The 27,957-nt window shown below is 44.5% G+C and overlaps 1 protein-coding gene across 1 annotated transcript in view; it reads right to left on the bottom strand.

Moving 5' to 3' along the window:
* Positions 1–9,084: 9,084 nt before the first annotated feature.
* UPK1B (uroplakin 1B) overlaps positions 9,085–27,957 on the bottom strand; it is a 30,852-nt gene continuing 11,979 nt past the window's right edge. The window contains exons 2-8 of the mRNA XM_077479713.1: positions 23,127–23,207; positions 20,552–20,752; positions 18,067–18,141; positions 15,455–15,577; positions 13,752–13,931; positions 13,261–13,344; positions 9,085–12,034 (exon numbers count right to left, since the gene is read on the bottom strand). Of these exons, the coding sequence (XP_077335839.1) occupies positions 11,984–12,034; positions 13,261–13,344; positions 13,752–13,931; positions 15,455–15,577; positions 18,067–18,141; positions 20,552–20,752; positions 23,127–23,192 (780 nt within the window). The 5' untranslated portion in view covers positions 23,193–23,207 and the 3' untranslated portion in view covers positions 9,085–11,983. The remainder of the gene's footprint in view (positions 12,035–13,260; positions 13,345–13,751; positions 13,932–15,454; positions 15,578–18,066; positions 18,142–20,551; positions 20,753–23,126; positions 23,208–27,957) is intronic.

Genomic DNA, 27,957 nt, shown 5'->3' with positions numbered 1-27,957 from the left:
CTTTCCACCTCTTGAGGACCATCCCTCGGTTCAACCACTACTCACTTCTGAGGACCATCCCTCATTCCACCGCTACCCACCTCTGAGGACTGTCCCTCGGTTCTAACCCTATCCACCTCCGAGGACCGTCCCTCGTTCCACCGCTACTCACCTCCGAGGACCATCCCTTGGTTCCACCCCTACCCACCTCTGAGGACTATCCCTCAGTTCCACCACTGCCCACCTCTGAGGAGCGTCCCTCGGTTCCACCACTACCCAACCTGAGGACCGTCCCTTGTTCCACTGCTACCCACCTCTGAGGACCATCCCTCAGTTCCACGCTACCCACCTCTTGAGAACTGTCCCTCGGTTCAACCACTACTCGTCTCTGAGGACCATCCCTCGGGTCCACCACTACCCACCTCCCAGTACTGCCCCTTTTAGAGAATAAAGAACCAAGTATTATTTTGTGATGCTAAGTAATTTTTATGGAATGTGTTAATGATAACAAGAAAGGCAGTAAAATAGATCCCCTGCAGCCAGCAATAATAGACCCCCCTCACAACAATAGATCCCCCCAGCAAACAGATCCCCACCCTCAACAGAAAATCTCTACCAGCAACAATTGACTCCAAAGCAATATAACACTCTCTCAGCAACTATAGGTGCCCCACCAGCAACAATAGACCCCACCAGCAACAATAGATCCACCTCAGCCAGCAAAAGGGACCATCTCCCTCACAAGAATAGATCCTCCCAGCAACAATTGACCCCTAAGATACTCTCAGCAACAATATATACCCCACCAACAGCAACAATTGATCCCCAAGCAACATAAGACTCTCTCAGCAAGGATATGTACCCCATCAGCAACAATAGACCCCTCCAGCAACAAAAGAGCACATGAGCGATGGGATGAGGGAAGCACAAGAAAACTAAATTTCAAATGAGCCAATTTTTCAGGACTGTGATCATTACTACATGACATCAATTGGGACCAAATCCTAAATACATTAAAAATGCAAGAAAATGGAAAGGCTTTAAGAGCATATTAAACGGTATCGCACAGTGCATTCCAATGGGCAATAAATATAGAAGAGCGAAGGTGAAATATGGGTGGCTAAACCATAATGTAAAAAGCATCATTAAAGAGAAAAAAATGGCCTTTAAACAAAAGGGGATGGGTCACCTTTAGCATTCCAACACTACAAGGAATGCAATAAGAAGTGTAGAAGCACAATCAGGGCAGCAAAAAAAAAAGATTACAAGACACACAGGAGAATTAAAAAAATCCAAGGTCCCCAAATTTTGTTTTAGATACATTAACAGTAAAAAGGAAAGATCAGAGCATATTGCAAATGTAAAAGACGAGGCTGGAAGGATGGTTTACGGATGACACAGACATGGCAACTGTACTAAATGCCTTCTATTCCTCAGTTTTTACACAAGAAAAAAGAGGGGTATACCGACCGTGACAGTATTGTTAGTGACACATTACAGGACTTAATAAACATAATGCAAATAAATCACCAGTACTGATGGCTTACACCCGAGAGTCCTCTGAGAACTCAGGTTATAGCCAGGCTACTGTTCCTAATCTTTGTGAAGAGCATCCTGACAGGATTTGTACCAGCTTATTGGAGTAAAGCAAATGTGGTGCCAATATTCAAAAAAAAGGACAGGGACAAATCCCTGGAAACTACAGGCCAGTCAGCCTGACATCAGTCATTGGTAAATTATTGGAGGGGATGGTAAGGGACTATATCCAAAAGTAGAAGAAAAAAAATATCATAGGTAGAAATCAGCACAGGTTTACGAAAGGTCGTTCTTGCCAGACCAATCTGTTAACATTCTACGAGGAAGTGAGCTGCCATCTAGACTGGGGGAAGACCCGTGGATTTAGTGTACATGGATTTTGCAAAGGCATACTGTTTCCAATAAACACTTAATCTACAAGCTAAGGTCTACAGGCATCGACCATAAGGTTTGTTCTTGGGTAAAAAAAGCTGGTTACAGGGGCATGTCCAAAAGGTAGTGATAGATAACGTGCAGAGGCGGCTCTAGGCTTTGTGAGGCCTTAGGCAAAAATTAGACATGAGGCCCTCTCACGCCCATAATGGGAAGAATAATTAAAGCAATAAAAATGTAATACTACATTGCAATGTACAGTATAAAATGAACTGATGGCAATCCACCCATGGCCAGTCCTGAAGGATTCCAGTATGGTATTGGATCATTTCACACCAGCGAGCTAATCCAGACCATCCCTCCCTTTCCTCGGCTGTGCTCTCTCTCCGCTGGGGGGGGGTCTTGTTAGCAGACCGCCATTTGTGAGCGGCACAAAGAGATAACATTGACAGCGCCATCCTTCTTCCCGATGCTGGGATCTCCCCACCAGTGGCATAGCATGGGGTGTCAGCGCCTGGGGGCAAGGAAAGTAATTTGCTCTTCCCTAACCCATGGACTTTTAGCTCTGGTCTGGTCACATGATCCCCTGTGTCAGTCATCGATGACTGCAGGGGAGAGGAGAGAGCATTTGGCAATGGATGGTAAATCCTGGAGCCATCTGGTGTTGGCGGTTTTAAGGTCACATACCTTTGGACCCCTAAGCCTTGGATGCTCCATTATGCAAATTTTTACCAGCCACTGTTGTAGAATGCTTGGGCCTGCCCTCTCCATCCTACTGGCCATACATCAAAGTTATAAGCCAATAACAACCATTTGAGCCTTACCACTTCCTCTGGCTGGTCTAGATCTGTATATGATAGAGTTTTTGGGGACTCAGGTCTCCTGAATGTTCCCCCTAGGTAGGTAAGAGGAATGTGGCACCTATAATGCCTCTTATGCCCCGAGATAGTTTGGAAGGCTTAAAGGGCAAGTTCACCTTTTCACAAAAAAGGAAAAGCTGAACTAACTCCAAGTATCCTGGCCGCCCCTCTGGACCTCACTGTTCATAGTGCCCATGAGACCCCATGCTTCCGGTGTAGAGGGCAGTGGTCTTTACACAGTACATGACCCTGGAGGAGGAGGGAGGGAGGAGAGGACAGAGGAAGGGGAGTAGAGAGGATATGGGTGGGGAAAAGAAGACAGAAGGAGGGGGGAGAGAGAGCAAGGGGGGCAGAGAAGGGAGGGAGAGAGGGGGGAGGGGGGGAGAATGGGAATGGGGGCAGAGAGAGAGAGAAAGATGATAGAGAGGGAGGGGGAGAGAAGATAGAGGGAGGGGGGACAGGATAGAGAGAGGGGGGGGGGGGGGGGGAGAAGAGAGCGGGCAGAGGGAGGGGGGAGAGGATAGAGAGAAGGTGGGGGGGAGGACAAAGGGGAAAGACAGTGAGGGGGGGAGGGAGAAAGGGTAGAGAGAATGGGGGGGGACAAAGAGAAGGAGGGAAGGGAGAGAGGATGGAGGGGATAGACAGAGAAACAGAACAAGAGAGAGAGGGAGGGGGAGAGAGAGAAGGAGGGGGAGGGGGGAGAGAAGAGAGGGAGGGCAGAGGAGAGAGTGGACTGGGGGAGGGAGGCAGAAAGGACAGAGGTGAAGAAAACAGGGAGGGAGGAGAGAGGACATGGGGGGGGGTGATAAAGAGAGAGAGGGGGAGGGAGGAGAGAAGAGAAAGTGAGGGGTGATGGAAATAATAGGGGGGGGGAGGGGGTATAGGAGGGTTAAAGGGCAGAGGGAGGGGGGATAAAGGGGAGGGTAGGTAGAATAAGAAGAGAGGGAGAGGCTGACGGGATAATTAGGATAGGTGGGCAGGTTGTACTGTAGGATCGTAGACAATGGGATCGTATACAGTAACAGCCCATCCATTAGGGGCTCATGGGCGCCACCCCCCTATCTATGTGCCCGGGCCCCCTGATCCACATACAGGGTGCTGAATAAATGGATTCCAATGGGGGGGGGGGTGTTTTTTTTTAAGCACGAGATTAGAGCTGGAAGCTCTAATAGGCTTCAAAAAAAGGTGATCTTGGGGCGCAGAGCATTGCGCCCCAAGCCCACCCAGTTGTCCTCCCAGCCAATCAGAAAGCAGGTCATGAGACCCGTCACTCAATTGGGCGAACGAAGATGATATATGATTGGCTGCCAGGAGGAGGAGGGAGTAGACACTGGGGAACATAGGGATGAGAAGCTCGCTAGATGGGGTAAGTGTGGGCCCTGAATGACTAACCTGACCGACGGGTGGGGGGTGCAGCCCGTGACCTGGGGGGGCCTCTGTGCCATCTGCGACCTGACAGGGGGTTGGCGGGGGGATGGATTGTCAGTCACACCCCCCCCCCCCCCCCCAAAGAAAACACCAGCCACCACTGATTGCAGATAAATATCAGTTCTGAGCTCCTCCTCCTGCCATCCAGACATGTCACCTGCACTTCAAGTGGGACTGATATACCATGCTTTCACCCCCAGCCTCACAATAAGTGCTCATCCTCCGTAGACATGCTGGAGATTGTAGTCCCATAATCCCGCCCTGCTATCACACACAGCCCTCTACTCACTGTGTGTGTATTTCTTCTAGGGCTTCAGAGTCCCGCTATCTCCACCCACAGGTCCTGTTTTCTGTATCAGCAACATGATGTGATGTGTCGGGCAGAGATGAAAACTCCACCTGCCACAAGGCTTTGACTGAGATGAGGCTGCCCAGGAAGCAATTCAGGAACCATGGGGCCTTGTATCTGTGTCCGACCAGCGTCCAGCGGGAAAAGGGGGGGGGGCGGGTCTTAGAGCTTTCAGCAGCTGGATGGACACAGATACAGGGCATGTTTCCTGTAATTGTTCCCCACTGCAGCAATCCCCCTCACTGTCCAGTGCAGGCAGCGTTGCTAGCAGTGTCCCGACTCCCGCAGCCGGCTGTGGCATCTGACCCAGGGACAGCGCGGGTCCACCAGCTGCCCACGTTACGCCAGTGCTCCCCCTTCCTTCAGTAGGCAAATTAGGCAGTCGCAAGGCCCCTGTGAGCGCAAGGCCTTAAGTGATTGCCTAAATTTGCCTAATTAAAGAGCCACCACTGATAACATGTACTCATAAGACAAGTATTTGGCGCAAATCAAAGATATTAGGTTCCCACTTGAAAAAAAGGAGTCTATAAGGTTACATATGGTGAGTGCAGGGAATGCACTACTTTGTCCAGACCAAAAAAAGGAGGGAATAAATGTTCTTTAGTTCATGGAGAGGGGGAGGGGAAAAGGGATGGGGAGGGGGGGGATGGATCCGCATGCAGGGCTGCCACCTTAAAAGAGCTGAAACTTGAGCTCCTGGATTGCTGTAGATAAAGGAGAAAAAGGAGAGAAAGGGGCGCCTCTGGGTGCAGATTTTTTTAAAAGGTTTTATTTTTCAGTGTAAAAAACATAAAATTTTGCACTCACATTTAGTAGGCAAAAAGTAAGCATTAAACAACAGGGGTCATCTGGTATATCTGATTTTTGGGACGTCAGCCAGTGGTCCGGTCCACATCTGTCATCTCATCGCGTTGTTCCTGTTCCTCTCACATGCTGTCCACTGCAGGTGTTTTGTATGAAGCAGCCGGCTTGTGGTGGACACGAGATGTGCGGTCTTCAAAACGAGGCTTGGGAGGCAGAGACGACCAGGGAGCGGGGCTGTGACGTCAGCGGGTATGCGACGCGTTTCTTGAGCGTGCGGGTCGAGATTGTCGGACGACCGCGCTCTTTCATCAGGCAGAATCGTTTTGAAGACCGCACATCTCGTGTCCACCACAAGCCGGCTGCTTCATACAAAACACCTGCAGTGGACAGCATGTGAGAGGAACAGGAACAACGCGATGAGATGACAGATGTGGACCGGACCACTGGCTGACGTCCCAAAAATCAGATATACCAGATGACCCCTGGTGTTTAATGCTTACTTTTTGCCTACTAAATGTGAGTGCAAAATTTTATGTTTTTTACACTGAAAAATAAAACCTTTTAAAAAAATCTGCACCCAGAGGCGCCCCTTTCTCTCCTTTTTCTCCTTTATCGATAACGTGTACTCAGACTGGTCTGGAGTGGGGTGTGGAACATCAGGATATAGAAATTTTACAGAAGGAGCTGAACAAAATAACGGAGTGGGCAAATACATGGCAAATGAGGTTTAATGTGGAGAAATGTAAAGTAATGCACTTGGGAGCAAAAAACAAATGCAAAACTACTCACTAGGGGGAGAACCTCTGGGGAATCAAGGATGGAGAAGGATCTGGGGGTCCTAGTAGATGACAGATTGAGCAATAGCATGAAATGTCAAGCTGCAGCTACCAAAACCGGCAGAATATTAGCATGCATAAAAAAGGGGATATACTCCAGAGATAGAACGATAATCCTGCCACTTTATAAAACTCTGGTTAGATCACATCTGGAGTACTCCGTTCAGTTCTGATCACCAGTCCTCAGAAGGGATGTGGTGAAAGATGATCCCATGTTTATGGGGACAAGGGCCTCTTTCCAACAACCCTGGGCTGTGGGGGGGTCTGAGGGCAGGGGGCTTCTTTAAAACGGCCTGGTTCCCAGATTCACCATGGGTTGTTTTCTTTACATGCCTACTAAAATGTTCTCACCTGTGAAATGTGGAAGCTGCACCTTGTACTACATTGTATACGGATTTAGAGTTTTCTGGTGCATACAGGAGGCCGAATCTGTTTTGGTTACGTGCCTCTCTACACTCAGGGTGCAGCCGCAGCTCAGGGAGGGAATCCAGTTTTTCTAGTTTGGAAGAATTCAGCCTGGCCAACTCTCATACTTCGAATAAGTGACATTAAACCCCGATAGCGGACGCTCATGCTCTGTTGAAACATTCAGACTCTTTAGAGTGGAATATGCATTTTTGTATTTATGTTTTAGAATACGAAGATGAAAGTCCCACAATCTCTATGCTGTCCTCGTCCTTCCAGAGTTTAAAAGCTAAAACACAGTCACCCATCAGCACTTACTCACATAACTACAGGATCATTGGTTGCCTTCTGCCAATATCCACCAGGCTCTTCCCGCTGAGGGAGATGTAGACTCTCACCATCATAGGACAGTTGGACTCTTCCCCAACAACTTCCTTCTGGTCTCCCTTCAGTGAGCTTCTCCAGACCCAACTTGATCCCTGGACTTACTGAAGCTTGAGAATAGGCACCCTAGCTGGTGTCTTCCTAAATGGCTTCTTGTAGAAATCTGCCCCAGGGACAGAGGCCCCTGTACAGGGTCTCCTCCTGTAGGACTGGACCCAGGAACTCTGCACCCTCCTGCTCAGGTCTCAGACCATTTATGGTCTCTCTATCCAACACCTGGAGACAGCCCCCCAGAGATTGTCTGGAGTTCCATAAATATTCAGGTTCCTTGCCCTGTACTTCATCCCACTATGATTCTAGAATCCTCTAGAAGACAGGAAGAAGTAACAGAGCAGCAGCCCTAAATAATCAACCTCTGTTCCACCGATTATAGGACAGCCAACTAAATTTACCTAGCAGCCTACTCTACTCCAGGAGGGTGCTACATACATCATCTACCAAACACTGAAAATATGAAATTGTAGGTGGACCAACCCTTTAATAAATACTTAAACTCTTTCACTGCACTAAATGAAAATTGCTGGAGCTTTCTAGTATTTTATTGACAAGGTTGTTAGAATGAAGAAAAGGGGGGGGGGGGGGGGGGAGTGAGAGGATAACACAATCACACCCATTGGTGTTATGCACACCTTCATCTTATCTAAGAGATATTTCTTTGTAGGTCATGAAAAGAGGTCCTCAGAAAAAAACAAAAACCTTGACATGTTTACAGAAGGGGAGGTTTTGTTAGCTGGACCAGTTCCACAGGTTTGAAGAATGCAACTGGACAGAGTTGGGCTATTTCCGGGGGGGGGGGGGGGGGGGGGTAATATATAATTTTTTGGATGTGGAAGTTTTCACATAAAAAGGAGACATTTTTTGAGACTTAGAGGGAACTTTACTGAAATTCAGTTCTTTAGGTGGGCAAACACTGCTGAACATCTATAAAAGGTGCAAACTTCTGCTGCAATAATTACCTTGAGTCTGGAGTTGTTCCTCAAATTACTTTCGGTCTTCGCTCCAATTCATCCCAAAGGTTGTCATTTTCAGTCAGTCAATTTCCTCCACCCCAAACTCACTCATTCATGTCTTTACGGACCTTGCTTTGTGCACTGGTGCGCAGTCATGTTGGAACAGGAAGGGGCCATCCCCAAACTGTTCCCACAAAATTGGGAGCATGAAATTGTCCAAAATGTTTTTGGTATGACGACATCCTAAGGGTTCCCTTCACTGGTACTAAGGGGCCAAGCCCAACCCCTGAAAAACAACCCCACACCATAATCCACCAAATGATTGACCAACATGACTGCGCACCAGTGCACAAAGCGAGGTCCATAAAGAAATGGATGAGCGAGTTTGGAGTGGAGGAACTTGAATGGCCTGCTCAGAGTCCTGACCTCAACCTGATAGAATGCGTTTGGGATGAATTAGAATGGAGACTGCGAGACAGGCCTCCTCGTCCAACATCAGTGCCTAACCTCACAAATGCACTTCTGGAAGAATGGTCAAACATCCCCATAAACACACTCCTAAACCTTGTGGAAGAAGAAGAAGAAGAAGAAGAAGGAGGAGAAGGAGAAGGAGAAGGAGAAGGAGAAGGAGAAGGAGAAGGAGAAGGAGAAGGAGAAGGAGAAGGAGAAGGAGAAGGAGAAGGAGAAGGAGAAGGAGAAGGAGAAGGAGAAGGAGAAGGAGAAGGAGAAGGAGAAGGAGAAGGAGAAGGAGAAGGAGAAGGAGAAGGAGGAGAAGGAGAAGAAGAAGAAGGAGGAGAAGGAGAAGGAGAAGGAGAAGGAGAAGGAGAAGGAGAAGGAGAAGGAGAAGGAGAAGGAGAAGGAGAAGGAGAAGGAGAAGGAGAAGGAGAAGGAGAAGGAGAAGGAGAAGGAGAAGGAGAAGGAGAAGGAGAAGGAGAAGGAGAAGGAGAAGGAGAAGAAGGAGAAGAAGAAGAAGAAGAAGAAGGAGAAGAAGGAGAAGAAGGAGAAGAAGAAGAAGAAGGAGAAGAAGAAGAAGGAGAAGAAGAAGGAGAAGGGCACTGCATTATATATTTTATTAAATTATTATGCAGAGACTGAAAAAAAAAGCAGACAGACAATTATGATTCTGAAGTGTGTATTTACAACACAAAATCATACTTTATTAGTTTCACAATATATAACAAAATTCAACATTTTTTTAAAAAGTGGAACATTTTTTCCCCTAAGTCTGAGTATTTTTGCTACTCCTCCCCCCAATGGTGTTATAAACCCATAAAAAAAAAAAAAAAAAAACCTGCAAGACAAAAAGGCATAATGAGCTAGTATGCATCACATACTAGCTCATTATGAAATAGTTACCTTAGCTTTAAACTGTTGCATTGGTCCCCATACACCGCTGTGACCGGTGACATGTCTCCTGGAGTTATTTTTGAGTTCACGGGCTCTGGAGCCGCATTTGGCCGGAGCCACGACAAAGTCACTCCCGCGCATGTGCGCAGGAGCCACCGGTCATGACATTGGCTCTGAGGAAACCACACGAGTAGGTAGTTTCTTTAGTGCATCTGCGCCAATGACGTCAGGACCAACAAATATGGTAAACATCTCCTAAACCGTGCAAGTTTAGGAGATATTTACAGTACCTACAGACAAGCCTTACCTATAAGTCAAAGTTGTGTAACAGGGTTTACATCACTTTAAGTGGCTAATACCACACACACACACGTTATCCCTCACTGAGGTGTCTAAGGAAAAAAGAATCTTAGATGATTTTTAAAGTGTTACTAAACCCGGGAGCCTGCAGTCACTATATCTGGTCTCCCCCAGTACACACAACATTTTTTTAGTAAATATAAACTGCTAAATACCTTTTCTCATTAGCAGTTAGAGCAGTCTTGTGACTATCAGCATCTGGTTAAAGCTTGTAGGAGGAGTTTTATGACTGTCCTATGAGACTGCAAGACCCCTGACTCTGTCTGGACAGTGCCGATTGGCCCTGTGCTTACTAAAGAAAAAAAAATTTAAAATAATAATCTTTAGCAATACACACCAAACTGAGCATGTGCAGGGTGGCTCCATAGATATATCAGGAAATTAAGGGACCGGGGAAGGAGGGGAGGATCAGAGAAGACAGGATCAAACAGCCTTTTTACACAATTCAGGGAATTAACCCCTTAGGTTTCATAGTAAGTATAACAAGCCTGCTTTACTGCATATACAGACTGATTTTTTTTTTACTGTTGTGGGTTTAGCAACATTTTAGAAATTGTTTTAGTATCTTGGAGGGGGGGGGGGGGGGGGGTTGGAGAACCCACCACAACTTTAGAGTTCTTTTTGTGGGTCATTTTTCTTGGTTGGGATTAAACCTCAATTTATGAAACAATGGAACTTAAAGAACACCATAACACTGACACAGGAATAAGCACAGCTGTATAAAAACAAGCAGAGTTCTCAAACTTTAATCCAATATTAAAAAAGAGGAAAGAAAATTAAAATGTAACAGAAGATACAATGGGTGACCTTTTAAAAAAAAAAAAAAAAAAAAAAGGAGAAGAAAGAAAAATGGGCTTCATTATATCGGAGCGATGCACCCTGACCTACAATAATCAAATCAGCTTTCATCAATTCTTTGCAATCAGAAAAAAAAAAGTGAAATATTAATTTTGATTGGACACATGGTGGCCAGGGCTCTTCATGGACTGTAGTGTAAAGCAGTAAGTCAGTGCCTTGGAGTTACTGCAGTTCGAAATATGTACTTTTGACCAATTAAAAAAAGGGCAGAGGCGGTCTATAATGGGCAAAGATCAAGTCAGCAAGGTTCATACATCACCACGTTCATTTTATAGTCCAGGCCAGTGTTTCTCAACTCCAGTCCTCAAGGCGCCCCAGCAGGTCGTGTTTTCAGGATTCCCCTCAGATGAAACAGCTGTGGTAATTACTAAGGTAGTGAAACTGATCAAATCACCTGTGCAAAATAAAAGGAAAGCCTGAAAACATGACCTGTTGGGGCGCCTTGAGGACTGGAGTTGAGAAACACTGGTCCAGGAGGCCACCACTCAAAGCTCCTACCTGCTGGTGCCATTCCAACCCTGGGCCTCGTCACCTTCCCTTGACTCCAACTGGAGGGCTGGGTGGAGTGTCCCTTCCACATGTGGTGTGGCTCTAGATTATTTCTCTTTTAAATTTGTGCCATTGACTCAGAACATACACAAAAAAAAAAAAAAAAAAAAAAAAAAGGGAAGGGTTTGCTCTACTTATAAGGTCTACAGTGATCCGTGTTCATCGACCAGTGAACGCAGCCAATAGAACTGCATGAGCGTACCTTCCCAATACCCTAGACAACCCAAAATCAGATTTTGCATCATGCAATTAATTGCACAATAGAACTGTCCTGATCATTTGAGGTTGTACACCCTTGGTTTTTTCGGGAAATATTGGTATGCGCCATCATCCAGCCATGGTGGTCAAGATGAGCAACTCATAGCCAGCTGTGCTCAATTACTATAGCCAGGTGACCAAAATTTGAACATGGACTTCACTTTGCCCATTGCCTCTTTGCTAGAGTGTACCTCAGCCAATAGGCTTCCCATGCGTAGAAAACCGTAATTATGGTGGTAGACATTTTTTGGATTACATAATAGAAGAGGAAATTGCTCCTGTGGCCAAGGCCCTAGTCTTACACTATAGAACATTAAATTCTAAATTTTCACAGTTTACAGACATTATCAGGTGCATCTTCATTTTGGATAGGGGTGTTTATATTTAGGAATTATTATATATACACAAAAAAAACAAAAAAGTAGTCCAAAATAAATGGTCAGAAGACTCCTTAAATTTCTGCATCATGTGATGGGTAGCATAGAAAAACCCTTGTCCCCACAAGTCCTTTGGCCAATATTTCATTAGTTAGAACAAGTAACCGGGTGATCTGGGGGCGGGGTATATTTAGCTCCTTTCTTCCGTATTGGCATAGTGATGGCAGGTCTCTCTAAAGTTGGCAGAGGAGGCGACAGCAGCAAGATTTTTTTAATAATCAATTCTGGTCCAGTAGAACATGGTTCCAAGCAGCACCCAAAACTAAAAAAAAATAAATAAATAGATACAGATACAATTAGAACAAATATTGCCCACAGACAAAAAAACTAAAACTATGACACCCCCCCCCCCCCTCCCCCAATGTTTAAAAATAGTTGGCATATACATAGGCAATGGAATGGTTTAAAATATCTGAGACACCACCACGTCACACTTCTGCACCCAACAAAATTGTAAAAGGGAGTGGGCTCACCCCCAACTTCTCATGAGGCTATTGCATGACAAGGCACACAACAGGGCACCAAAAAGGAAGCCTCAGGAACTGTACAGACGCAGTTGTCTTGAGAGTAGAAGCAGGTACACAATATTACAGCAAGAACAAGGTCTACGGGCAATGCGAACTGCAAAGCAGAGAACAGATTTAGCAGGAATACTCAACTTCTTTTGTTGTAAGGGGGCCCTAAAGCTGGATTTTTGTGCAAAGGTTGTTGGCTCCAACACACATGTTGGCCAACAATTAAGAACATGGCGACGTACGACAAGCCGATAAAAAAGGAGGTTCAATAGTCAGTCACTATGAATACTAGTTTTACAAGACCAAGCGCCTCCGGCTTGTACTCTATTCCGAACATGCGTGAACTTTTGTGCGACCGACTTCTTTACACACATTCAGAAAGGCCGACAACAAATGTTCGATTGGAGCATACACACGGTCGGACTTTCAGTCAACAAACTATCTGTGTCTATACGCAGCATTAGAGCCCCGGGAGGCATTGCCAATTGTCCAATTTCGAACTCCAATGCTGGCCTTGATCTTTTGGGTACCGCAACATAGGATTGGACTGGCTAGTCTCAGTTTCCACCTCTGCGATTTTAAAGGTGTCCGACTTTCCATTTCGGACGTGTAGCATGAAATACATAAACTTTCCTTGGGAGGATGCAAGATATACTTTAACTTTCCATTGAGGACCCAGCATGAGAGCACTGGACCTCACCAATGGAGTCTCAAGTGTAATGGGAAGCCAGTTTTTGATTCAGTCCATCAACGTCCTCCGTGAACTGGTATATATATCTTTACAGGATACTAGTACTGCGTTAGTGATGATGTAAGTGAGCAAGATAGCAAATGTAGACTTCAATTTGTAGCCTCCAGGAATTAACGTTAGAAGTTCACTTTTAAAAGCTTAAATCAACCTTTCTGGAGGAGGGAAAGATCTCAAAATTTATTTTTACTTAATCCACATTTATATTTCTGAGAGCAAACTTACCGTCCAGCACAGAATAGCAAATCCGAACCAACAAATACCCCAGGCATGGCGATTCAATGGACCAGCAATCAAGTCGTAACAGCCCTACAAAAACGGAAGAGAAAAAATTTAATTAAAATTAAAATAAAATAAAAATAAAATAAAAATTAAGGGGGGGGGGGGGGGCGGGGGAGGATTTTATTGTTAACCAGGGTGACTACTTCTATTAGGGCATACCTAAGGAGAAGCACATTTCAAAACTGCTACGTGTCCTGGCAACCAATGTGGTGCAGGATTCCCCATCAACTGGGGAGAATCTCCCTCCTAATGCAACAACAATAGATTCATTTTTGTGGATAATAATAATAATAATATTTCAGGAGGTAGGATTAGTTAGTTGAATGGCACAGGTATATTTGGGCCCAAAAAAACAAGGTAGCTGTACAAGAGCCTGCCCTTTATTTAGATCATGATGACTATCATCTTGTGGCATTTATAGTGAAGTTTCTTACATTTAGATTGAGGTATCCTGAGATGCCCAGCTTGCATCCATTAAGATTCACAGGCTGTCCTAGATTCGTCATGACGCAGCACTGCTGAGGCCAGGGGAAGGCAGAGTCACTGTTGATGGTCCGAAAAGTGGAGTTATATACTTGCCAGTCCAAGGGGCTGTTCACACCACAGCACTGCTTCTGCAAAAGCAATGGCAACATCTCTTTAGATTAAAATGCTTTGCTACCTCCAAATAATAACATTTTGCACACAGTGATTGAGAAGATCTCAGAATGCCTTTTCACACTTAAAAAAATAAATAAAATAAAAAATATAAATACATATTGTCCCCCTCACCCTACAAGAAAATGTTCTTGATAGGCTTGGCAATTTGTAACAGACCCACATTGTTACCTCACTAAATCTACTAAACAATACTAATGACATACTCTTGGGGCCAACCAAGGAGGATATTGTATGTTCAAATTTAATAGGGCCCTGGCGCTCAACCTTGTCACTTTAAGTGACCCCTAGGGCCCCTTCAACCAGTAATCCGTTTCCCTATTGCCCTGTTATAGTAGAGATTTCTACCATTTGCTTAAGCATGTCCCCAGTCTCCAATAACTCCTTTAGCATGAAACAATAAAAATAATACCGCTTATACCTATATCAGTCAGATAAGCATCTGGGTAGATTGGTGCAAGCCAGACTGGATCAGCTGGTCAGGCTCCAGTAGACTTCAACAAAATGGCAGCCACACAGAAAACCTGTTGCATGGATGTGAATGAAATGGGTGAAAGGATGGCTTTAGCTCCTGTTCCCCTCTACAGCTGGCAGTGCAACTGGTGTGTAGACAACTGCCATTTTGTTGAACTCCTTTAGCATGTTTACAGTCTCCAACAACAACATGTCCACACTGACCATCTCTTGTATCATTTCCATGGTCTGACCAAATTCGGTTGTGTGCCTGCGGTCTCTGAATTAAAATGTTTGCTTCATTTTATGTGTGGCCCTTTGAGGACATCAGGAGCCATGCTTGAGGCCTCCCATATCAAGAAAAGGTTGACCACCACTGTAATAGGGGGCGGTCAAGCATGCCTGACCCTTGAGGATACCCAAAAAATCCCCCTGGGGGATCATGTATACACCTCATCTTGCAAGTTTGTTTTTTTCCTAGCTAAAAGTTGAAAAGTGCCCCAACATGAGTCATCTATGACTTGTCATCCACCAGGCAGTCAGGATATGAAATGCCACAACAGACACCAGCTGTGCATGGTAGCCAAATCAGCTAACTTCAGTTTGTTCAATTAAAGTTTGACAAAAATAAATAAAAAAACCCCACACACCTGGAAGCGGATTGGTTTTTATGCAGAGCTGCACCAGATTTTGCACGCTCCAGTTTTAGTAAATCAACCCCTCAGTGCCGCTTCTAGACATTTGGTCTTGACCCAAATTAAAATACCAAGCTTCAATCCAGGAGGCTTTCACTTAAGTCGTTGAGCAGGAAAGATTCTTGTGCAACTGAGAAATCACTCCTAACACCCATAAAAATCTGTGGGGCGACTGTCTTATAATAGCTCTCCATGCCACCAGCTTTGCATCAGAAGCGGCCATTAACATGGAGATGATGATTACACCCATAGACCAGTCTAAGAGTGATTGCATTAAAGAACACAAAAGTGATAAAATATAATAATAAATCCTGCAAGGGAATTGATGTTACCATAAGCATGAGAGAGTTCCATGTTTTGGTTACATCCTGGGCCTTAATCTGCTGGTCGTTGTTCCCGGAATTGGTGTTCTGGTAGTATTCCAGCATTTGCCTCAGGAAGAGATTGACCGTGAACTAAAAAGAATAAAAATAAATTAAATGTTACAATAAGAACGATAATGCAGCTCCCATCTGTATACATCCTTGTAAATTATAACGATATAAGCATTCATTGGGTGTATAGCTTTGACCAATGTAACCATCTATATGCCGTATCTGGGGGGACCTCCATGGAAGCATTGCAAATCCAGTGACCTCCACTAGATTCTGGGTCCTGCGATGAGTGACTTTCCTGCTGCTTACTAATCACTGGAGGTTGCCCATTTTGCACAAGTGTCTTTCAAGTGAACGCCTTGCATTTTTTCTCAATGAACACAATCATTTTTGGTTTGGATGCAGGGAGGTCACCAAAAGGTCATAGAGGGGATTTTTTTTTTTTTTTTTTTTTTTTAACCAGGAGGGGAGCATTTTTATAGTGCTCCAAAGCATTGTGGCAATGGAATGTGTCCATTCCCGTCTGGCTGCCCTTGTAGCTCAAACCGTTGGGGCAGGCCGCATGGAAATATGCGGCCTCTCGGCAGGTGGGCCTTGGCATCGAGCAGCCGCATATTTGCGTGAATACAGCTGTGCCAAGAGTGTCCATCCTGCATGCTCCTGGCACAGTTACCGGTGGCTAACAGGAAACTCCCCACTCGCTACTTGAGATCAGGAGCTTTCCGATCATGTCATGGCAGTCATATGATCATAAACCCTGCCCCCCAGCATCCTAAACCCCTAAAGGGCTGGGAGGCCTAGCGCCAAAGGTAAGGTGGTGTAAAAAAAAAAAAAAAAAAAAAAAAAAAAAAAAGGGGGGGGGGGGGGTTGGTGGAGGAAAGAAGAGGCTCAACTGCCTATTTTGCTACCACCAAGCCTTAATTTTATATGTTAAAAGCAGTGGTCTCTAACCTGTGGGCTGGATGCAGCCATTTGCTTGCCTTTATCCAGCCCTATTCCTCCCAACTATACAAAACACTATTCCTGAAAATTGATAGGTGGCACTATTCTTCCCACTAACAGCAAAGATGGGGGAATGAGGAATTCCTCCCATTGACCAAGCCTAAGGCATAATTTACTCGCGTTTGGGGCCTTCTCTACTCCCTCTGGCCACATTTTGGCCCACCAGAAAGGCTAAAGGATAGTCAACTGGCCATTTGTTTAGAAAGCTTGGCAACCCCGAGTTAAAGAATTCCAGGTATGGAGTTTTTGGTTGCGTCTCTCCACTGTCTGTCCACTTCAGTATTTTCCAGCTTCCAAGGGCATTGTCCAGGTATGGTATATCCATAGTTGGTCCAAGCTTGTCCAATGTAACCATTTATAAAATATCCATGCCTGAAATTTTCCTCTATTTAAGTTTTCAAGGTTGCCAATTTCTGAACGCCTCAAGTAACAAAGCGAAACCCAAAAAAACACTCATCGGAGGGCTCCTCACTAGAGGATAGATTGTATAGCAGCCCTCCAAAAGACAACTAAATACAGAGCCCCATTGACTTCAGTCCAGATCAAATAGGAATTCTGAAAAACCAAGTCAAAATTGTATTTGGACACAAATATGAAACTCAATAGTAATGGAGATTAACCAACCACCTGACTTTTAGATTAAAGAATGCATTACCCCAACATTTCACATTCCTGATATGTGCGTGTACCATCCACTTGTGTTAAAAATGTATCTTGTTATTGCTTCCTTTGTGTGAAATATCTGGTGATCATGCCAGCCCCCTGGTTTCCTAACTGACCACGTTAGACATGAGCACACAGCCATCCCAGTGTGGTCAGTTACTGGCTGTGCTGACAACATAGCCTGCCTTCCTTCCAATGATCAACAAGATAGCTCAGACTTTGTCAATATCTCCACTTCCCTAAATTCCTCCTTGGCACACTAGTTGAATTCTGGAGTCAGGATGAGGTTGGGGGTTGTCTGCTGAAATGAGAAAGCAGATGATAGGTTTTGCCTGCTAATGCCGCATACACACGATCAAATAGTCCGGCGTACTTAGTCCGCCGAAACGCATTTCACCGGACAAGCCGATCATGTGTGGGATTCAGCGGACTTTCTCGGTGCAAAGTGCGACGGACTTAGAAAGTATTTTTGCAGTCCAATCTTTCCGCCGGACTTGGGTTTCAGCAGACAATACGTTTGCGAGTATGCTAGTCCGGCGGACTAAGAATGACGCATGCTCAGAAGTACAAAAAGGAAGCTATTGGCTACTGGCTATTGAACTTCCCTTTTCTAGTCCCGTTGTACGTGCTGTACATCATCGCGCTAGCAAACGCCAGACTTTGTATGTCCAAGTCCGTTCGGTAAAAAGTCCGCCGGACATTTTGATCGTGTGTACACGGCATAAGATTTTATAGAGCAAAGGCTCTGACAGTCCCACGTTTCAGACAATGATCAGGCCTATCATCTCACTTTAAGGGACCACTACTGGTAGAGTGTGGTGGCAATAGACATCCATCTACACCTCCCACCATCTTACAACCAATTTAATAAGTTTCACCCTTATACAACTCCTAGCCATACTCACAAAGTCCCTTTGTGTTGCTGCAGTGATCGCAGAGGCCACTTCAAAGCAATAGACGATAAACATCAGGATTAAATACTATAAAAAATACAGAAGATTTACACGTTAAAGATTCTATTTTTGCATTTGTACAACACACATTATTAACTGTACCAGGTGCAGTCACAAGGAAGCTTGAGAGTCAAATATCACAGTCTAATACTGAGCAGGGTTTTCAGAATGTCCTCGGGCAGGGTGGTGGCAGTTGACAGTTATTCTATTCAACACTGTGGCTTATAAAAGACTTCCAGAAAACATATTAGGAGTGTGAATTATGAATTACAGTTGTAAATAGGGGCAGAAAGTAAAAGGGTTCAGGGTTGGCTTTTTTGTAAATCACTAGTGTCGCTGCAACAAGCAGTTTTTACATTGCCCGGACAATTTTGAAAAACCACCAAAAAAAAGGGGGGGGGGGGGTGGTGAGTGAAGGATATAATCCTTTGGTAGGCTAGGTATGGCAAACAGGGGCGGCCCATCTGTTAAGGGTGCCACTTCCCCTATTCATGCGTCCTTTCAGGACTCCTGCGCATGGATTCCAATGCGGAGTGTTTTTTTTTGTTTTTTTTGAAGCACCGATTAGAGCCAGAAGCTCTAATAGGCTTCAATATAGGGTGGGCTCAGGTCACAGGACAGGTGATCCTATTGGACACCTGGGGGGGAGAGCTGGAAGCCTCCATGGAGGAGAGGACACTCATAGCCAAGCCATTGTAACATGCTGCCTACCACGATGAGTAGGGGGGGGGGGGGGGGGGGTTGGTTGTGGAGGGTGTTGATAGGTGCTTGTTTGCCACAGGAAAAATAAAATAAAAAAAAATAAAAGCCCACACACCAGGTAGAGTGCACTTCTAACATTCCAACCACACACAAATGCAACATAGGAGATGTACAATAGTATTCTCACATTGATGAAGTGGGGCCCCCCCCCCCCCCCCAAAAGGAAACAGCGCTCTTCCCCCCCCCTCCCCTATTGGAATTAGTGTACCAACCCCCCCCCCCCCCCCCCCAACAGCCCAAATGAAAGTACCACGCCCCCTCCCCAGCCCCTGATAGACTTCATCACAGAGCCAATGTGTTTTAACGCTTTGTAAAAAAGGTGAAGGTACACTACAAGTCCAACAAAGCTTATCTCGATATCTAAAATCGGACACTTGAAGAGGACAAAAAGCACACAGAGCAGCTATTCCTGCCCCTCCACTTTGTGCCCACTCACAGAAGCTTCCGTATTTTGTGAATACAAGAAAGTCCAGCACCAGGCTCCTGAACTACAGCAAAAGTGGTTTTCCGGGAGTTGTCAGATTTAAAGAAAAAAAAAGAGATGAGCCCAGGAGGTATCATGCACCTCATTGGACTTAACTCATAGCGACCCTTCACTTTTTACAAAGAAGCTGCATTCCATGTGTTCAGCTTTAAAGTTTTTCATTTTGGAATAAATCTATATCATTACCTCCTGCAGTAGTGCTTCAGTTTCACTTGTAAGCCACACCTGGATCATTCACATATAAAATGTATTCCAAATATAAGAGGACTTCAAAATAGAACCAAACACATTTCAGGAGGTCAGAGCATCCCTTCATCAAGTCTATAAAGACAATATAATTTAGTATCCTACGGCCCATGGAGGAGGGGGGGGAACACTCTACGGCCCATGGAGGAGGGGGGGGAACACTCTACGGCCCATGGAGGAGGGGGGGGAACACTCTACGGCCCATGGAGGAGGGTGGGGAACACTCTACGGCCCATGGAGGAGGAGGGGGGAACACTCTACGGCCCATGGAGGAGGAGGGGGGAACACTCTACGGCCCATGGAGGAGGAGGGGGGAACACTCTACGGCCCATGGAGGAGGAGGGGGGAACACTCTACGGCCCATGGAGGAGGGGGAACACTCTACGGCCCATGGAGGAGGGGGGAACACTCTACGGCCCATGGAGGAGGGGGGAACACTCTACGGCCCATGGAACACATTGGCTCTTGATTAACTCTCTGAGAGGCTCATTTTGGAACAAATCTATAATTTTGACAATTACCTCCTGGTGTAAATCCTTCAATCTTGGATTCACTTAGTTACAAGCCAAGGAAACAGTATAAATTATTTGGTGTGGTGAAGCTGCCAACACAGAACCCAGAGACAACTTTTCCTAAAACTACTTTAACTCCTTTAGCAACAGGCTCATCCTAGGGTCTCAGGGCTACTCCATCATACCATACGACCCTTGTGACCACTGAAGCCACTTCTGACAGACATGACAATGTGCAATGAAAAGGAGGAACAAGCAGTCTACAATCCGGGTCAACATCAAAAAGGCTTGCAACATTTCCATTTCAAAATAAGCTACAATGTGAGATGTTGGCTGATAACGGGCTTTTAATTGTTAGTCTGAAAAAAAATTTAATAAAATATGATCAGTATACCCAAAAACTTAATTTCAAAATCAACCCCAAAGCACCTACCGTCATTAACATCCTCCTGTTGGAATGCATGATGCCAACAATACCCAAGAGGGCAAGCAGGAAGAAGCAGAAACCAGTGAAGATACCAATCCAGGCAGCTGCAAAGAGGTCATCATTATCAGTGGCATTAAGCAATGGGTAGAGACGATCCTGGTCTGTCACGAAAAATATGCACTCCGCTGTCAAGGCGAGTCCGGCAAGCTGAGGGCACAAAGAGAAACAATGAGGCCAAAATTTCTTGTTACCACATCATGGCTGCAAAATGCCTTTCCAAGTCCTTTAGGCACAGTTTCACAATGAACTAAAGATGTGCACGTTTCTAGTTTTCAGACTTTGTCAAAACTGACAAATTACAGCTGAAGTTTAATAAAAAATTTGTGCAGTTACAGGTAGGTTACGCAATTCTTAATGTAGAAATTCTTTGCAGAGTGCCCGGTCCTCTTCCTGGCATTGAACTTCCATCAAGGCAGTTATTAGCTTTGGGTTTTTGGACTGAATTTCAAGCTAAATAGTCTGATAGACCCTTCCCCTTATCTAGTGGGCTAATCCCATACATGATTTACACAAACATTTATAATGTCTGAATGGAAGAGGGACTCCTGCCATTCATCCGACTTCCCTCCATTCATAGATCAAATTATATATTAATTTTAACTGTAGCACTCTTGTCCCTAGAATAGGGCTACAGGTAAATTTAGTGTGCCAGGTGGTAGTCAACCTGGCCAGTTTGTAGTTTTTAGTGATTACATGACTTCTGTTAAATTCCATTTTAAGTTGTGGCTTCTCCCTTCTGTCAGTACATGGTGCTGTTGGCTTTAATATTAGAATGATGAGCGACAGTGAAGTTCAGGTTATGATAAACATACCTTTCTTAACCAATCACATTTGCGGCTAAGCATGCTGGAAAAGGTTATTTAAAAAGGAATGAAGTCAGGTGATCAGGCAGGTATTCCCACCCCAGGGCTTTGGCCTGGGTGGATGGTGTATGTAGAGTCCCTGGCTGCTAGGCCCAAAGCCTGGGGATTATCCAGGTGGCTGCCGAGTGCTAGGCCTATCCGGGTGTTCAAGTTCATGCAGAGAAAAGCCTGCTAAAGATCCAGAAGCGATTCTAGAGGAATGGAGTTCTAAAAGAAGCACCAGTGGGAACTTTTCATGAGCTGGAGGCTATGGACTGGCTGGAAGGACTTCAGAGGGAACTCATCCAAGAGAATCAGTGCATGAAGCAGCGAGTAAAGTTTAGTTGCTAGAGGAGACAGCTTGTCCTACAAAGTACAGATGTGCTGGGTAAGCTTAAAGGTTCTTATTCCTGTGCTGCCGTCTGCCTTCCTTAACATTATTTTTTTGCCAATCTGTCACTTACTGATTGTTACTTAGGATGTCCTGTTCCCTATTCCCCCCCTCTCCCATATTTTTTCCTGTTCTGAGAAATAAGCTTCTCTTCTGTTTAAGCATAAGTGACTTGACACCCAACATTCCTTTCTGGTTCATATCCTACCATGCCCAAAAACCTCTACCTTGAGGATGTATGCCAGCCTTCCCTACCGCCGGTAGTCACCATTAGACTTGTGGAAAGTCATGGTAGGCGCTACATAAAACAATACATGCACTTTTCTCAGTGGATGAAGGGATCCCCCCCCTCATGTTCCACTCCAATGGTCTTGAATGCAGTTCGGCCCAAAGACTTACAGCTATTAACCCCCACTATGTTAGAAATTCAGCACAAGGAAGAGGACCAGGCACCCTGTGAAGAAGATTTCTTCATGAATCAGCAGCCTGCAGGATGTGGGGCATAATTTGTTACAGGTAAGCGTTATGCCTACTGCTATAGAGGGAAACTTTTTTTGACTAAATGTTGGTTTAACGTAAACTCAGGTTAACCGGCCACTGCTAAAAACTTGGCCTGGATACCCAAACTTTAATAAACAGATTATGCAGAGATATAATTTTAGGTTTAAAAAAAAAAAAAAAAAAAAAAAAAATTTATATTTATATATATATATATATATATATATATATATATATATATATATATATATATATATATATATATATATATATATATATATATATATATATATAAATTAAACAAACAGTTTATGGTTTTATGACTGAAAAAGACTACAGCAGACAGAAAAAAGCTTCAGTCCACCCAACCCGGACTGATATTTCAATATTGGAGGTCTGCAGTCTCATCTTCTGAGGCCATTATGAGGTGTTCTCATTCTGTTTGCTGGATTTTTCTTTAGAATCATGACCAACAGGAGGAGCCAGGACAACTGTGAGCAGAAAACACCGAAAGCTTCCAGGTGTACAGAACAGAGACCAGAATTAGGACAATGGAGTCTTCAGGACATACTGTAAGAAACCAAGAGTCTAACATATCCTACCAGTACCAGTCCCCCTTCTAGCAAAAAAATAAAATAAAAAAATAATAATATACTACATCTGGGTGAACTGGTCCACTGGTCCTTTAAAAGTTAGCAAGCTACTGCTTGCTTCCCCAGAGACTTCTTACCCCAGGCCACATCCTGTATGTGTCTTCCTTACAATACCGATGGACAAAAAGTCTACTTACCCCAATTATCACGTTGCCAAAAATGAGGACAACCTGAAAACAGCGAACTCCTGAGTCTCCTGCCATTGTCCCAAGAGATACCTATAAAACATGGAAGAACATAAAGACACTGAGTTGTGGTAATCAAAGAAATACAATTACACCCCCCCCCCCCCCCCATTAGTAGGGGGAGTCACTCCTCTTGTATCTGTAACTTCAAGGAGAGGCGTCACGGTGGGCTCCCAATCATCCACAAGTCATCAATAGAAAGAAAAGACTAAAAAAGGGACACAATCTCCAATGCTAAGGGTTTACTGAAGAATACTATCCATACATCCCACAGTTCAATTTTTTAATTTGTTACTGGAGTGCGCCCATAAATCCCATAAGTTACTTTAGATATTCTTTCAGTTCTATGAAGAGTAGAGGTCACCACAAGATGCACCAATATAGGCGTGTTCAAGTTTGCAGACCAAAACTGTAATCTGCCAGTTTGTGGACCTTCATACACCCAAACATGTGGGATTGCTCGCTTTAACCTCCGTTCTTCATAGGAGGTGCATGAAGGCCTAGCGATAACCACTGGTGGCTTGCAAAGTCAGTACAGGAAAGAAAGTGTGAATATTTGGATCTGTTGGGCCCCCTTAAGCTGGATTCACACCTATGCAATTTTAGTGCTTTTTGCACTACAGAACGTGTTCCATAGGAAACCAAGTTAAATGGACTGTAGTGCAAATCTGCAAAATGCAAAAAGCACTAACACTGCATAGGTGTGAATCCAGCCTACAGCTGGCCATACACTCGTAGAATTTTGGGAACATTTGTGGATTTTCAATAGATGTTAGTTTTTGACAAAATCGATGAGAAAATGCGAAGAAGAGAGATGGAAATTCTCTCAAATGAACACATTTCTAAACAGTGAATGTGGTTTTCATTTGGGAAAATTTCATTAATTTCATAATTGTTAAAAACAACATTTTGAAGTACTTTCAAACAACATTCATCAAGTCATGGAATGTACTCAAAATTATCATACAAAATGTTTGTTCGAAGATCTGGTGGTGCATGGCCAGCTTTATGAAGAGTCCAGCAGCCTTTTGCCTGGCCACATAGGAGCACCATGCCTGTGCACATTGACCCAAACAACAAGCAATCGGTAGATCCTAAAGTAGGAGGCGCTAGATTGGTGCGGGAAAGCGTACAACGTGGGAAAAAAAATAAATAAAAATAATACAAAATCGAAAAAAAGTAAATATTGAACGACATGCAGCTTTATGTAGAGAACAATTCATGGACTTCTTGACCAACCTGCTGTGCAGAAAGCAGTTAGGCGAGACCCCGGACCTGCTTAGTGACCAGTCTTACAGCATTCCTACATACCCGAAATGAAAAAGGTAGCCAACACCTATCACCACATTCCGGAGATACTCTCTACATGGTGGGGTAAACCATGCACAGAGAGCTATGGTGGAATGTTGCTGACTATGTAGCGTCAGCAAGCTACATGGACCAAAATTGGCCATTACATTTCATCCTTATGCATACAAACTTTTCCTGAACCTGCGGTGGTACGCAAAAAAAAATAAAATAAAAACACCTTAACTGTACTAAAAAAAAAAAAAAAAAAAGGTGCACTAGTCCACCTCCCCAAGAAGCAGGACTCTACCCTGACCCCACATGACCTTGTGCTCAAACAGTGGGTTTGCTAGGCCCAAAGGATTACTAAGAGGACCCCTGGGGTGACCAAATCCTGGGGGGGGGGGGTGGGGGCGGGGCTGGGGTCACAAACACCACAGGTTCTCTTCATTCCCAACCTATAACCAGACAGCACTTTTCAAATTAAGAGGCACCAGGCACATTGGAATTCTCCACACCAAGAGAGTACACTCAACCCACACCTTATGTGCACACCAATTCAGATTCCTTTCCTATTGAGAAGGCTTCTCAGGACCCCTATCAAACCAGCAGAGGTACCATACAGGCAGCCATTCCTACCAAAAAGACCAGGATGACAGCAGAGAGGAAAGAGATCATTCTGATGGTAGATTTATCCCAGTGACAGGCTGCCTCTGTCCTTGCATCCTGGGATTCTGCTTGGGATATAGCCATCCTGGGACAGCTTGGTAAAAAGTGTGACTTTCCACACAAGTATGTTATGCAAGATCATAATGGGCAGTGCCCGTGCATTAAAAAAAAAGTCCTGACCAGATTTCACAGCCCTGGAGCGAGTGTCCCTCAGCATTACTTGCAATGGAAAGCAAACAACTGTGTTGACCAATGAGAAACATCTGAGGCTTCTTCCAAAAAAGGTGTCGCAGAAGTAATAAGGGTTTCTCATTGGTTAGCATATTCATGTTGAGCTCTTACCATTGTGAGAATTATGAAGGCTACTAACTCCAGGGCTTTGTAGTGCAACGTGTGGACTGCTACCCAAACAGCATGAGGCATCACAGGGAGCCATTATCGTGATGTCACCACCCCAGTTTATCCATTCAGAAAATGCAAAGCATTTGCTAAATGGCACCTGTGCCAAGCTGGTGACCTCCGGTGTTCACTAAGCCACTTAGCACAGGACCTTGAAGCTAGTGAGCTCACGGGAGAAGCAGTGCTTAGTACACAGGTGTGGTCCATACATTGGTCCAAGTTGGACTAAATGTAACCATGTAGAAAACAGCCATACACAAACTTAAGCTTTAACCTCATGGCGCCCCCCCCCCCCCCCCCCAATCTTCCGCTCCTTGGCGAGGATGACACGCTGACTACCCTGTACTCCCCAGGAGCCAATCTCCAGGGAACACAAAAGATTGCAATTGACTGAAGAGTCTTCTCATAAGATTTCACCAGAAGGACAATGACATTACCACCAGTGAAGGTCTCATTGTTGTACAACACCCCTGGAGGTGATATTGTGTTCCAGGTGGATAAAAAAAAAAAGGGGGGGGGTGATGAATAAGTGTAGGAGCCAAGCAGCCATTGTGTGCGCATACCCAGATCTAGAAGTGACCACCATGGGCAAATTATTGAAGTCCACTTTCTGAAAAGCTTAGTATACGCTTGTAAAATAGAATGTGCAATCACCGCAAAAATAACCCCCCCACCAGAATGTAAGCTGAACACTAAAGGACTTTCACAAAAATCCATAACAAAATGGCAAAAAAAAAAAAAACATTTTTAAAACTATTAATAAAAAAATAAAACATGAAGTGCAGCACAATAAAACACAGTCCAATATGCTGGTGAACAACAAGTCCCAGAAAGAAGAGGACTCCACCGGTGAATATCAGCAATATCAAAAAGAATGGTGAAAGACCCTCTACCTTCAATCTAAGTTCTACGTTCACCTCAGGAGCATGGACCCAGGCTGGGCTAACAGGTAGGCAGAAAAAAAAAAAAAAAAAAAAGACCCCGGTCAGTTTAAACTTCTCCTCCAGATCAATAACATCAGTGGGGGCATCAAGCCGTATATAGATAAAAGGAGGGGAGATCCAAGTGCTCACTGTGCAACCAATTAAAAATTTATCAAGGTCCTATACGGACTACTTACATGAATAAGATCAAATACAGGCATATAGCATAAGATTGTGCTGAGTGTTTCCAAGTATGGCAGCGGGTGACGTCATCCTGTCCCAGGGGAGGAGACACGCACGGATGACGTCACCCGCTGCCATACTTGGAAACACTCAGCACAATCTTATGCTATGTGCCTGTATTTGATCTTATTCATGCGAGTAGTCCGTATTGGACCTTAATAAAATTTTAACCTGTTGCACAGTGAGCACTTCGATCTCTTTTTTTTTTTATTATTTTTTTTTTTCCTCTTTTTTTTTTTAAATCTTTACACGGTTTGATGTCCCCACTGACGTTATCGATCTGGAGGAGAAGTTTAAAACTGACCTGTTTTTGCTGCCTACTTTTTATGTGGGACCCGAGTGCATGACTACTTGTTAGCTCAGGGGTCCATGCTCGGAGTTGAGCGTAGAACTTAGATTGAAGGTGGAGGGTCTGTCACCAGTCACTTGATATTTCTAAACTTCACCGGTGGAGTTATCTTTTCATCTTTCTGGGACTTGTTGTTCAGCAGCATTTACACTTTCAGGTGCAGGGCGGTTGAGATGTATTTTTTAGCTGGCCCCAAACGGTTGCGCCGGACGCGAGTATACACATACTATGGTGCTTTGCATTACAGCACGGCAAAAATGAACCATCACGCTTGGCAGTACGGCCACCAAACAAGACCTAGTCAAGTGAATGGGGACACAAACACTTGGCACAGTGTGTATATAATATGTAATGTCCATAAATATTAGGTCATTGACACAATTCTAATCTTTTTTGTCTCTATACATATGCCACCACAACGAATTTGAAAAATCAGGTGAATGGTGTAGGAATTACAACAGTTTGTATATGTGCCTCCCACTTTTTAAAGGGACCAAAAGTAATGTGACAGTCATCCATCAAACTTTCACTTTTCAATACTTGGTTGCAAATCCTTTGCAGTCAATTACAGCCTGAAGTCTGGAATGCATAGACATCACCATACGCTGGGTTTCATCCCTGGTGATGCCCTGCCAGGCCTCTACTGGAACTGTCTTCAGTTCTTGGGGCATTTTCCCTTCAGTTGTCTTCAGCAAGTGAAATGCATGCTCAATCGGATTCAGGTCAGGCGATTGACTTGGCCATTGCATAACATTCCACTTCTTTCCCTTAAAAAAAAAACTCTTTGGTTGCTTCCGCAGTATGCTTCGGGTTATTGTCCATCTGCACTGTGCAGTGCCGTCCAATGAGTTCTGAAGCATTTTGCTGAATATGAGCAGCAGATAATATTGCCTGAAACACTTCAGAATTCATC

This window comes from Lithobates pipiens, unplaced genomic scaffold (genome assembly GCF_037356315.1).
Source record: "Lithobates pipiens isolate NorthernLeopardFrog02 unplaced genomic scaffold, aLitPip1_a1.2 Scaffold_16, whole genome shotgun sequence".
NCBI lineage: Eukaryota > Metazoa > Chordata > Amphibia > Anura > Ranidae > Lithobates > Lithobates pipiens.
Note: the sequence above shows the minus strand (reverse complement) of the source record. Positions and strands in the feature narration are given on the sequence as shown.